Raw genomic sequence first — 11124 nt, 5'->3', positions numbered from 1 at the left:
TCAACATCATTGACGTCATTGATTTATTAGAGAACTTTACTCTGTTGACACCTTCATAAGAACTCGTGACCATTTATTTATTCATCATCTTGCAACACGATATTACTGGTCCAGACTCCAGAATCACAGAAATATTTTTGTTTTTCATCGAACATACGGTAGCTATTTATTTGCCTTTCTACATCAGTGAAATCTTACAGAATGAGCTTTTGTCAGCAAAATAAATTGGCAGACATACAAAAAACAATTACAATTTTTTCAAAATACACATAAGTATAGCAAGACTGCATGGCACATATACTTGCACAAAAATTTACACTTACAGGTAAGTTAAGATAACTTGTCACCAGGGCCAATTGTTTTTCCTCAACATTTTCATACTTGAAAATGTAAACCTGGAGCTCAGCTTAGCAGTACTTCTTTCCATAGTATACACTCTCAACAACCTCTCATGCCATTGATTAATTGTAGGTGGTAGTGGTCAAATCCAGGACAGGGTCATAATACTTTTTGCAAAGAATGAGCAAAATGTAACCACCTGGTTATTTTCCAACCCCTCTGGAACCACTCCAATTATATACACTCTTGAGTTTAATGGTAAATCTATATTTAGGATAGCCAATAATTCAGTATGTATACCCTTCCAATAAGTTTTCAATTTAGGGCAATCCCAGAAAATATGGGTATGATCACCAATCTGCTTGTAGTCCCTCCAACACAACTCTGTTTTATTCTTATCAAATTTGGAAATCATGAAAGGTGTTCTTTTATATATATATATATATATATATATATATATATATATATATATAATTATTTCTCTTCTTTTTTTTCTTCCAATCATTTTCTTTCCACACTGCCACACTGGGCTGTTTGTAATTTTGTGACCTCCGTCACAAGCCAACACCCATTCCCCATCCTCTATTATAACATTAATTTCCAATTCCCATTTAGCCGTTATCTCCAATGTATTCCCTGAAGCGAGTGACTGCAAGCAGCTATATATTTGTGATATTTTTTTTAGCCCTCCTCTCCTCTGTCATCCTAATTAAAACAGTTCCAGAAATTCTGCTTAAAGGTCCATTGAATAAACCAACACATAGCATAAGTAACTAAACTCTATGGAAACAGTGATTACTCACAAAAATGTAGTCCGTCTCTTTGGCAGGTTTGGGCCGATTCATACTCCTAGTATGAATCAGCCCTTAGTCTTACTGGCACTGACTGTAAATAACGTGTGCAGGTTAGCATCCTTGCTAGATTCAAATCAAATCATTGCAAAGGTACTGTAGGTTACAACTCAGGAATAAAGCATTACTCTTGAAACAATACACTATACTGTAGATTAAATTTACATAATTAGACATTGTATAGCAAAGCAAGTGCTGGTACATCAGAACTACACAGTAGAGTAGCTATCAGAAGAATGTGGCACTTAACACAGTTTGGAAAAAGTGTATAACACATTTGACACAATATGCATCAACAGTCAATACTCTAGAAACACCGTTATTAGCCTAGAGGCACATTTCATCCTAAATATGGATGACAAGGTCACAATTAAAATGTCATATAAAAATACAACTGTGAACATATTAAATCTCCTCAATGTTCATTAGCACAAATGCTAAAAGATCACATATAGGTGTACATATACTGTATAGTATATACATATATATATGGCACATTATACCATATAGCCAAGTAATCCAATAAATGTAGAACTTTTTCCTTTACTAACTTAACTTGCAATTAACTATTCATCAGTATCAGTATGATACCATAAATGTATATTACCATTAGCATTTTGGCCCATCAAAGTAATCTCTTATTGTTAACAAATAAGGACCAAAGGCAGAAGGCATTGAATAATCACTCAAATCGTTGTCAGACAGACATAAATGATCAGAATATCCCTCCGTGGGCCTTCATGTTGAGGATTTCGGCTGCCAGTTTCTGGGCATTCATCTGGTTTGGGAACATCTCCATGACGGCATCCACCTGCTGCGGGCTGAATATGGCTTGCAGGTTCTTGCGGAGTTCCAACCGCTCTGGATGAAAGGCAGCAGAACACGGCCTCTGTGGCTGGGCCCAAGTATGGTGGCCATGCTCCTCATAGTAGCAGCTTGGTATTTGGGGGGTTGGGGAGTGGACTGGGCCAGGGAGACTATGGGCTGACCGTGGCTGTGGGAGCCACTGGAAGGGATCTGACCTGCACTTCGGTTGATTCTGATGGTTTCCACTGTGCAGGGGTTGGCTGGGTAGGCTGTAGGCATGGCGCATGTTGGGAGGGTACATATGGGGTGAGTAGGTGTCATATCTAGCCTGAGAGTGAGGATCTACGTTTGTGCTATTGCACTGGTTTGCCACGGAAGGTGTCACATGGGAACAGCACCTACAGGGTGGGGCAACGTCATGGTTATACCTGGGTTTGGAGGCTTGCTGCTGCTGGAGCCTGTAGGATTGGCTGTGGCCATGTGAAATCTCAGAACACTGACTTTCATAAGAACCCAGGCCAGAATCCAAGTGGTTGGAGGAGATGCTGGCATAGGGGTGGTCGGGGGCCGAGTGCATCATGGACCACTCGCTTTTCTGCCACTGGCTTCCTGATGTTGTTGAAACAGGTGTATGGTTCTGATTGGGTCTGTGTCCATCCCTGTACAGCAGAGTGTTCTCACTGACCTGACCAGAATGTAATGGAATGCGCTGGTCCAGGGACAGCTTGTGCCCCAGCTCATATTCTAGAGAGTAGGGGAAAGGGTTATGACTTGATCCAGGGTCAGACCCCCTTGGCAATAACCTGAGGTTTCTTTCCTCTTTTACATCTCCTCTGCAATTCTTGGCACTCTCTCGCAGTTCATCAGCCAGTGAACGATAGGACTGCTTTGCTCGCTCTGGGTGGTAGAACTTGCATTTAATGCCATAAGTGCACTTTTTATCTGGGTAAAACAACAATGGGAACAAACAAAACTGAGTGTTAGGGTTCATCTTATTGTATGTACGTGTCACATTCCTTTTTAGGAGGAGTTCCATTCAGAGTTTTGTGCCAATATAATTATCTTACCGTAAGGACAGAGCTGTTTCTTGTGTTCCGCATGCAGAGGTTTCTTCCTGAGGAAGTTGTCAAGACTGGGTCCATGGCGACCCAGTGGGTCATCTGGGGGCATGAACCTGGACAGAAAAACAGGAGTGTGATTATTGGTGAAACCCTCTAATGATCCACATACTAAGGCACAAAGACTGTGCCCTGTCGTGCCCTTTCCCCTAATTATCCACCAGTCAAACAAAAGTCACACATGTCTGTCTGCCAAATGCATGATGGGAATTGTAGGAACACTGAGTCCAGCCAAAACAGACAGAATTAATATAATTAAGTAATTGTCTCTATCGATGGGGCTTTCATTGTAAATACATAGTAGTATGAAAACCATCAACAACAAACTTACATGTCCCTTTAACTAAGGAGGAAAGACAACCTGTTAAAAGAAAAGGAAATTGCTTACTTGTCATTGACAAATGAATACATGAGAAGCCTCTCCTCAATGCATTTCTTCCACTCAGGTCTCTCTCCTTGGAGGTCACGGTAGGTGTCATTGGACACGATCACGCCGTCCGACTCATATGCCAGCTTGACGATGAAACGGTCATCGTAGCAGACCACCCGTTTACCACCAACTCGCCGTGATGGCGTGAAGACAACTATCTTCCTCTTTTCAAGCTCTGTCAGTATGTGTTGGTCTATGAGGACAAAATGTAATGCCATTAGAGAACAGCATTACATATCGGTATGGTGGCGGTAAGGAACTATTTACGTTTTGGGGGGACAAACATGTTTGTCAATGTTCAGTAGGTGTGTCATAATTTTGGAAATCCTTTGTTGCAACTTGCCATGCAAAGTTGGTAATTTCAACATTGCATAATTTGGGCGTCATCCCCAACGAAACATTCAAACTGAAAAGACCACATATGTTACAAAAACACAGACAGTACATATTCAGAGCCTTAGTAATCACTCATACAACTCCAAGGAAGAGACTGGAGGTACAGTATTACATCACCTGTACAAACAGCACCAGGCATTACTCCCAGTGTGTACATCATATCACATTACTGAAACTGCCAACTTAATGAATGAGAACATAATACAAAGCCACTTGTGTGTAGATTGTAATTAATATAGATTCAAATCCCACTGAAACTAAGCTTTAATACATTTTATGGATATTCTGAGAGGCTGGATTACAACTAAGAATGGCTCAATGTGGCTTTGTTAGCGGCTCCTACAAAGTACTTCCTCCATTCCCTGTGTTCAGAACGACAGTAACCCTCGTAACCCATTCACTATGGTTGATCAACAGCCGTAAAATAAACTCAAATGCCAGTAAAGTAGGTGAGGGGGAAACAAAAACCCACACAGCTGTACTTCCTGCTGGGGGTTTCCCAGGAATTACTGCAGGGTTATTTTTACCTCTTGGTGAGATGATATAGAACCTTTGGAACTCTCACCACACCCAAACTTCAGGCTTGTTAAATCATGAAAGGCACAGACACAAGGTGGTGATGCATCAGTTTAAAGAAAATGCTGGTCCAGCCATTAATTATTATGTTTTGACTTGAATAATAAACTCCATAGTCAATGTAGGGTTACTGTTCTATTCGATACAGAGAAGGTGCAATACGATTTTACGATACTACCACACCTACCAAAGAAATGTGTCAAGAATGAAAAGATGTTTGGACAATGTTCCTTTATACACCATTGACAGAGATTGCATCTTAAATGCACACTATAGTACATGTCAAGGCAATATTAAGGTTCTAGGTTTTGAAAGATGCTCTAACATAGATTAAGTTACTAAGGTTTATATTATTAACATACCGGTAGCCAACTGGTCTTCATCACAGTTTTCACACAGTGTCTTTGGCATCAATTTAATAGTTTGCCTTATTGACACAAGTATACAGTTTCTCAACAATACTGTAGTTATCATGGGAACCTCGGTCTACTAAGTCAGATAAGCGACTGAGCCCTGAGGGCAGTTCCGTTATAAAATCAGACAAAAGTGAAGTGTTCTTAAAAATCTAATCAAACCTGAACAGTTTTTTGTTGTAGAATGCGATGCACCCTACTAACCCTGGCTCAGACGACTAATAAGAGAGATTATTTTTATTGTTGAATAAATAAAAATGTTGAATTAGATTTTTTTGTGGAAGTTAATAATAATTAATGACAACATTTAATAGGAAACAAAAAATAAATAAAGGGACCCACGAAAAATGGATCCGCAACACACAAATTAATTCCGAGCCACTGTTTGGGAAACATTGGAACAAGGTGGTATGTCCTCCTCACCTTTGATAGGGGCGTCGGGTCTCGGCTGCTCTTTGCGCCAGGTGGGAACAAACACTGTGATGCTAGTGTGCCCTCTGTCCAGGAAGTAACTCACTGCCAGCTGAATACCACGGCAGGAAAACACTTCCTTGTTGCCATGACTGGAAGAGAGAGAACATTACTGTAAATGACTAATAAGCTAGTGCTCCATCTGAGCGATTCTCAACCTGCTGGTGGTCTTTTTCTGTAAAATCGAGTGTTGTTTAAAATAAACATGCTCTGAAAATGCATTATGCAAACCGATCTGACCACTTGACTGACTGATTGATTGAAAATACAAACAGTTTGTAGAATGGGTACAGTTGGGGTCTTGATCCAGAAAAGGTTTGGAATCACTGGTCTAAGTATCTAGCAATCTGACATACAGCTTCAATGTGGACTGCTTTGGCATAGATTTGGAGAGATGGATCACCAGTCTAACAAAATATATTCCCTCATTTGGTCACGGTGTATTGATGATGATTGTGGAGAATGTATGCGTCTAATACATCAGTCCAAAGTACTGTTCTCCTGGTGTATGCCACACACTCACTCACCCACTTCACTTGTTGAGAATATGGTGAAGGATGACTCGTATGACCATATCACTGGTTTCTAGACCAGTCACGGTTTTTGCCCCCACTGAACTCTTAATAAAATGTGCATTTATTTTTGTTATGAGGGGTTTATGCGCTACAGACCCTAATATAACATCCCTCTCTAGTTGTCGATGGGACTGTGCTTACTGACATTCTTAGATACCTGAAGAAGTTGCTCGTTTTTCTTTCCTTATATATTTCACTAATGTACTAATAATCAATAATAATAATCAATGAAATGGCAATTTCCAACCCCATTTACTGATACCTTTCCATTAGATCGAAATGCAGATGTCACTTTATTCCGTTTCTTGTAACACCAGCCAGGTCTGTGACTGAAGCTCTTGCTATCCATGCCTAAATAATGAGCCCTTTTTCATAGTCGCTTAGATATTTTTCTTTAGCCATCTTGATCCAATATCGATGTCAACTAGGCCTGCTCTGCGTTTTTAATACATGCCACAGTCACAGAGCAGGACAGCATGTTAATTGTGTAACTGCAGTGTATGGAAGCATCTACATTCCTTATGTTTCTCCACTCATTCAGGTTTGTTCTTTAATTTGTCAACAGTCACATATTGCCATTGAAATAATGAAAAGGTCAAAGTACTCATAATCAAAAGATTCTAATCTTTACACTATCTATATACTGCAAAAATAAAACATGCCTACACCGAGTCAATACATCTCAATGTCCATGTTTTCTTTTAACTCGCTAGTAATTCAATGACATGTCAAGAAGAATCATGCAAGATTTGCATAATCCCTCTAACCATGTTAGATTGTTGATCTTGTGTCTTATTGGAAAAGGATCAGACAATTAAAATGATGCAAATACATATCTGAACTGTGTAAACAAACACCATAAACCTTGAGTGAACTCTTGTGCGAATAAGCCTGCGGGCCTTTCAATGTATGCATTGCAGAGCCTCTGCCAGGCAGAGACTTTGAGGTGTGTGTCTGAGATTTGCATACTGAAGCAATGACCTTAACAAAAGCATGCAGAGGCAGGTTTGACGTGTCTTCTTACAGGTATTTTTATGTCCAGCAGTATAAGACGTTGGAACACGTAATGACAGCCTGGGATGTTTACCCCTAGCATACACATTGCAGGCCCAGAGACAGGTGTAATCATAATGCATCAAGAAAGCATCGAGCAGAACCAAACAAATTGGAATTGTAATGCATGCCATTGCAAGTGGATCATCAACAAAAGGAAAGAGTTATTGCCAAGTACATTGTGTATGAGAATGAGAACTTAACCACATGAACCCTACCATATTTTGGGAATTTCATAATAGGCAAACATTCAGTGAAAATAGCAGATCTACAAGCTCACAAATGCATCACAGTGTGACACAACGTGTGATTTTGTAGCTCGGTTATATTTGGTGAACAGATTTGGTGCAAAGGGGTAAAAAAAGGAGGGGAGAGGGGAACCAAGTACTAGACCCCCTGGGGGACCCTGGTTCAATTAAGCATAATGGATTTAACTGGTTAAGCTAAAGCTAAGATACTGTATATGTTATTGGTTAAAGTTAAACTGTTCTACAGTGATCACATGCAATTTATACAAGCTCACCTCATGGCAACGTTGCTGCCGTCGATCACAATGGGTTTCAGTTCAGTGTCTGTGTCACTCCTGTCCTCCAGCTGCAATGGTAGTGGTGGTGGTGTGGCTCGTCTGTGGGGCCCAAGAACCAAAGCAGGGGCAACTAGGGGATCCTTGTGTCCTCCTGTACCCCTCTCGTCAATGCTGTGATTGGAGAGTGGCACGGAGGTGCCACTGGTTCTAACCAGCTCCCCTAGTACAGAATTAGTGTCCGTACTTAGGCCCAGCTTCGTTAGCACATGCCTCACATCTGTGGCAGAGTAGCCCAGCTTCCTGAAGAAGTCAACCCTGACCTGGAGCTCACCACTGTCTGGATCCAGTTGACCCAAAACAGGGTCCGGGCTGCAGCAGGCCTGATCCTGATCCATTCTGGAGCGTCTATTGCATTCGTCTTGGGATGATATTCATGGCGGGACTTGAGAAAGATAACAGGTGATTAGAAGGGCAGTCATCATCATGTCATTTTACTATTGACTATGAATGACTATGAATTGTCATGCAAATAATTGAAGATAGGTATGATGAATAACCTAAATATACACAGAAATGACTGACAATGGTACCAATAATCAAATTAATTAATGTACTAGGGCTGAAGAGATGTTTAAAAATTTTTTTTTTAAATAAACAGCAAAAATAGCATATCTACAACTCACAACACGCCACAGTGCGACACGTTGTGAGCTTGCAGATAGGCTAGATTTTTGCAACTTTTCAAAAAAATTCACACAGACAAAAGTCACAAGTTAAAATACGTTTTTTGTGTATAGAAGGAAAAACATTATTAATAACGTTTTGTAAACTAGTTGTATACATGATTATTGCAGAAATAATGTGTGGTTATCACAAAATCTCAAGGCATATTTGGACTTGTCTCACGGCACACCAGTGTGACTCGTCACATTGTTTGAAAACCACTGGTATAGGGGCCTATTTGACATCTGTCAGGCAGAAACTAACTTGTATACTAACTAGGTTGTATACTAACCTTTTCGTAAATTAATGTCCCACTTGATCATACTACAGCAGTGGTTTTCAACCCTTTTTGTATCAAGGCCCATTATTTATTTGGCAGCCAAGGACCACCATTTTATGACATTTAGCCAAACTAAACAATATTTTGTTGTTGTTTGATAATGCTGTATTGATGTTTTATAGGAGAGATACCAGGCAAACATTGATGAAAATAACAATTATTCTACACTCTAATTGTGTAGACTTCTTGTAAATTAAGTAATGCAGATGTTTAACAATAATCTAACTCTTGAGAGCGTAAAATGAAACCAAATGGACCCGTATTCCATTTGGTATAATTTTACGCTCTCAAGAGTTAAAGATCTATAAGGATCCATTTGGTTAGCAACTCTCCGTCATTTAGCTGGGGACCACCTGGAACCGCCTCAAGGCCCACTCGTGGGCCCTGGGCCACTGGTTGAAAACCACTGTACTACAGCATCACACAAAAGCATCAATAGTAGCAGATATGCCAGCTCTTAACCCATTCTGACCTGAGATCAGATTCATACGAGGTTTCCACTGGACACACACTGGTCTGATGAACCCATTCTGACCTGAGATCAGATTCTAAAAATGTCAGTCGTTCTTCGAATTTTTCAAAAATAGCAGACCTACAAGCTCGTATCGCGCCACTCGGTGGCGCGATATGAGCTTGTAGATCTGCTATTTTTCAATAGGTAAAGCATAACATGATGCTAACACCAAAATGGGTGCCCGGTCAGAATGGGTTAAAGCTTGTCGATCTGCTATACTTTTGCTACTTTTGAATTTGAATCCTGGAAAGTATCAGTTTAGGACACATAAGGTTTCCACCCGACAGAGAAAACTGTGAAAATCAAATGCAATTTAGAAGTGTGATATTCATAAAGTTTTGGACACATGAGTTTTCCACCGACAGAGAAAACTGTGTGGGTCTGTGTGAGCCTGTTATGGCAAGGCTTAGGTTCTAGTTTACTCAGCTCTGTTCTCAGAATCTGATCTCAACAATCAGTGAACCAACCAACCAAATGTAATAATACGGTAAACACCGTAGAACCAATAGCAGTGGAGATACAAATGTATTGTCTATACTAGGACAAAAATGTCAGTGGTTCTGAAAGTGCAGTCCAGGGACCAGGGTTCCTTGAGGAGGTTGAAGTTCCAAATGGACCCTTAGAGGGGTAACTCTGAGACAGGTCCATTTGGTCACTCTCAGAGCTATGGGGAAATTAGATCGATCATAGACCTATCTAGATCTATCTGTGGTTTCAGAACCACTACAGTATGTGATTGACTCGGCGCTGTGCTGTCTGCTGATGCCCAGGGGTCAGTCAAATGGAGAGTAGTTTGGTTCACTTGAAATTAGTGTAATACCAAAACTTTAACTACCGTAGTGACTATCCCATCAATATGACTTAACATCACCAGCTCTATGAATCTATTTTATGAACAATTAAGATATTTAGATTTTTATTTAGCTAAAACACAGGCTACATGAATGATATAACACAACATCTATAGGCCTATCAATTCAATATATAAAACTGCATTTTCTGTATTTTGGGGGGGGCAGTAGGCTAATAGGTTGGGAATGAATATTATATACACAAATAGACCGTGGCTATATTTAAATGCATGAGCTAGGAATATTTATATTGCATTTTCATAGTCAAACAAACGAGGTCATCCCAGGGTTCGTCTATGAATAGTGTAGACTATATGACAGCTGTCAGACATACAAAACAAAGTAACCACAATCTAGTATCAACGCTGTTAGGTTTGTTCATTGAGTCTCATAAATAATAACAAAACAACCCATAGGAGCTTACAACAAGAACGCGTCAAATCACATTCATTGTTTTGAGTGAGCTTATGTTTGCTATTGTCTTTGCGCGACACCGTCGTACGTCGGAGCATAAAAGCAATAGTTTTCTGGTTTTAGGTAGACTTTTCTGTAACAACGTAGCCTACTGAATACTGTATGTATACCTGACAGCTTACAGGTGACATGAAAGGGAAACCCCTGCTTCCCACTTTGGGACGTGAGAGCAAACATGAGATGAGAATACTAGTTCCTGAACAAATCGTTTACATACATCGCGGTATGTATGCTTATACAGGTATAGGTATAAACTCACCTTGACGTCTTTGGCGTGTTTCTCTTCTTGTTCATTTCGAGAGCTAACTTATTATTGCCTTGTGTTTCGAAATACAGTGAGTGAGTGAGTATAAGTCAGTGCCACGGGTCTCACTTTTAGCACCTCCCTCTCTTTAGAAAATCATTTCTTGCGTTCTTCCTCTCGACGTAGAGCCTATTTGCATACTTCAGAGATAAGATAACAGCTCTGTTGGCCTTCAGCTCAGCTGACAGCCACCTACCACACTACCTTTAGGCTACTTGGCTATACAGCAGACAACTACTTAACTGCAGTCTGCTGCAGTGACAGTTCGTATGTCTCAGTCATTTATTACGTGTCAGTAAGTTTACTTGCGACGAACACATTTACAGACACAGTGATTCAAGTCGTAGCCTGCCTACTGCCTGT

General features: G+C 40.3%; 1 protein-coding gene across 1 annotated transcript; it reads right to left on the bottom strand.

Annotated features, from left to right (window-relative positions):
- On the bottom strand, positions 1-10858 carry zc3h12aa (zinc finger CCCH-type containing 12Aa). The gene is made up of 6 exons (XM_080768013.1): positions 10717-10858; positions 7553-7997; positions 5354-5493; positions 3504-3738; positions 3065-3171; positions 1-2939 (listed from the first exon to the last, which is right to left on the bottom strand). The coding sequence occupies exons 2-6, from the start codon at positions 7948-7950 to the stop codon at positions 1906-1908; spliced, it is 1914 nt and encodes a 637-aa protein (XP_080624139.1). The 5' UTR covers positions 7951-7997; positions 10717-10858; the 3' UTR covers positions 1-1905.
- Between the last annotated feature and the right edge of the window lie 266 nt (positions 10859-11124).

The sequence above is a fragment of the Protomyctophum bolini genome (genome assembly GCF_963924005.1).
Source record: "Protomyctophum bolini genome assembly, chromosome: 7".
In the NCBI taxonomy this organism is placed as follows: domain Eukaryota; kingdom Metazoa; phylum Chordata; class Actinopteri; order Myctophiformes; family Myctophidae; genus Protomyctophum; species Protomyctophum bolini.
This window is presented reverse-complemented; position numbering and strand designations above follow the sequence as displayed.

What these genes read in the sequence shown, in the direction of transcription:
- zc3h12aa (XM_080768013.1), bottom strand. Translation starts at nt 7,950, where the DNA reads ATGGATCAGGATCAGGCCTGCTGCAGCCCGGACCCTGTTTTGGGTCAA. An exon ending in TATTCATTTGTCAATGACAA is followed by an intron (nt 3,172 to 3,503) that starts GTAAGCAATTTC and finishes TTTTCTGTCCAG; the next exon opens with GTTCATGCCCCCAGATGACC. An exon ending in GAAACAGCTCTGTCCTTACG is followed by an intron (nt 2,940 to 3,064) that starts GTAAGATAATTA and finishes TGTTTTACCCAG; the next exon opens with ATAAAAAGTGCACTTATGGC.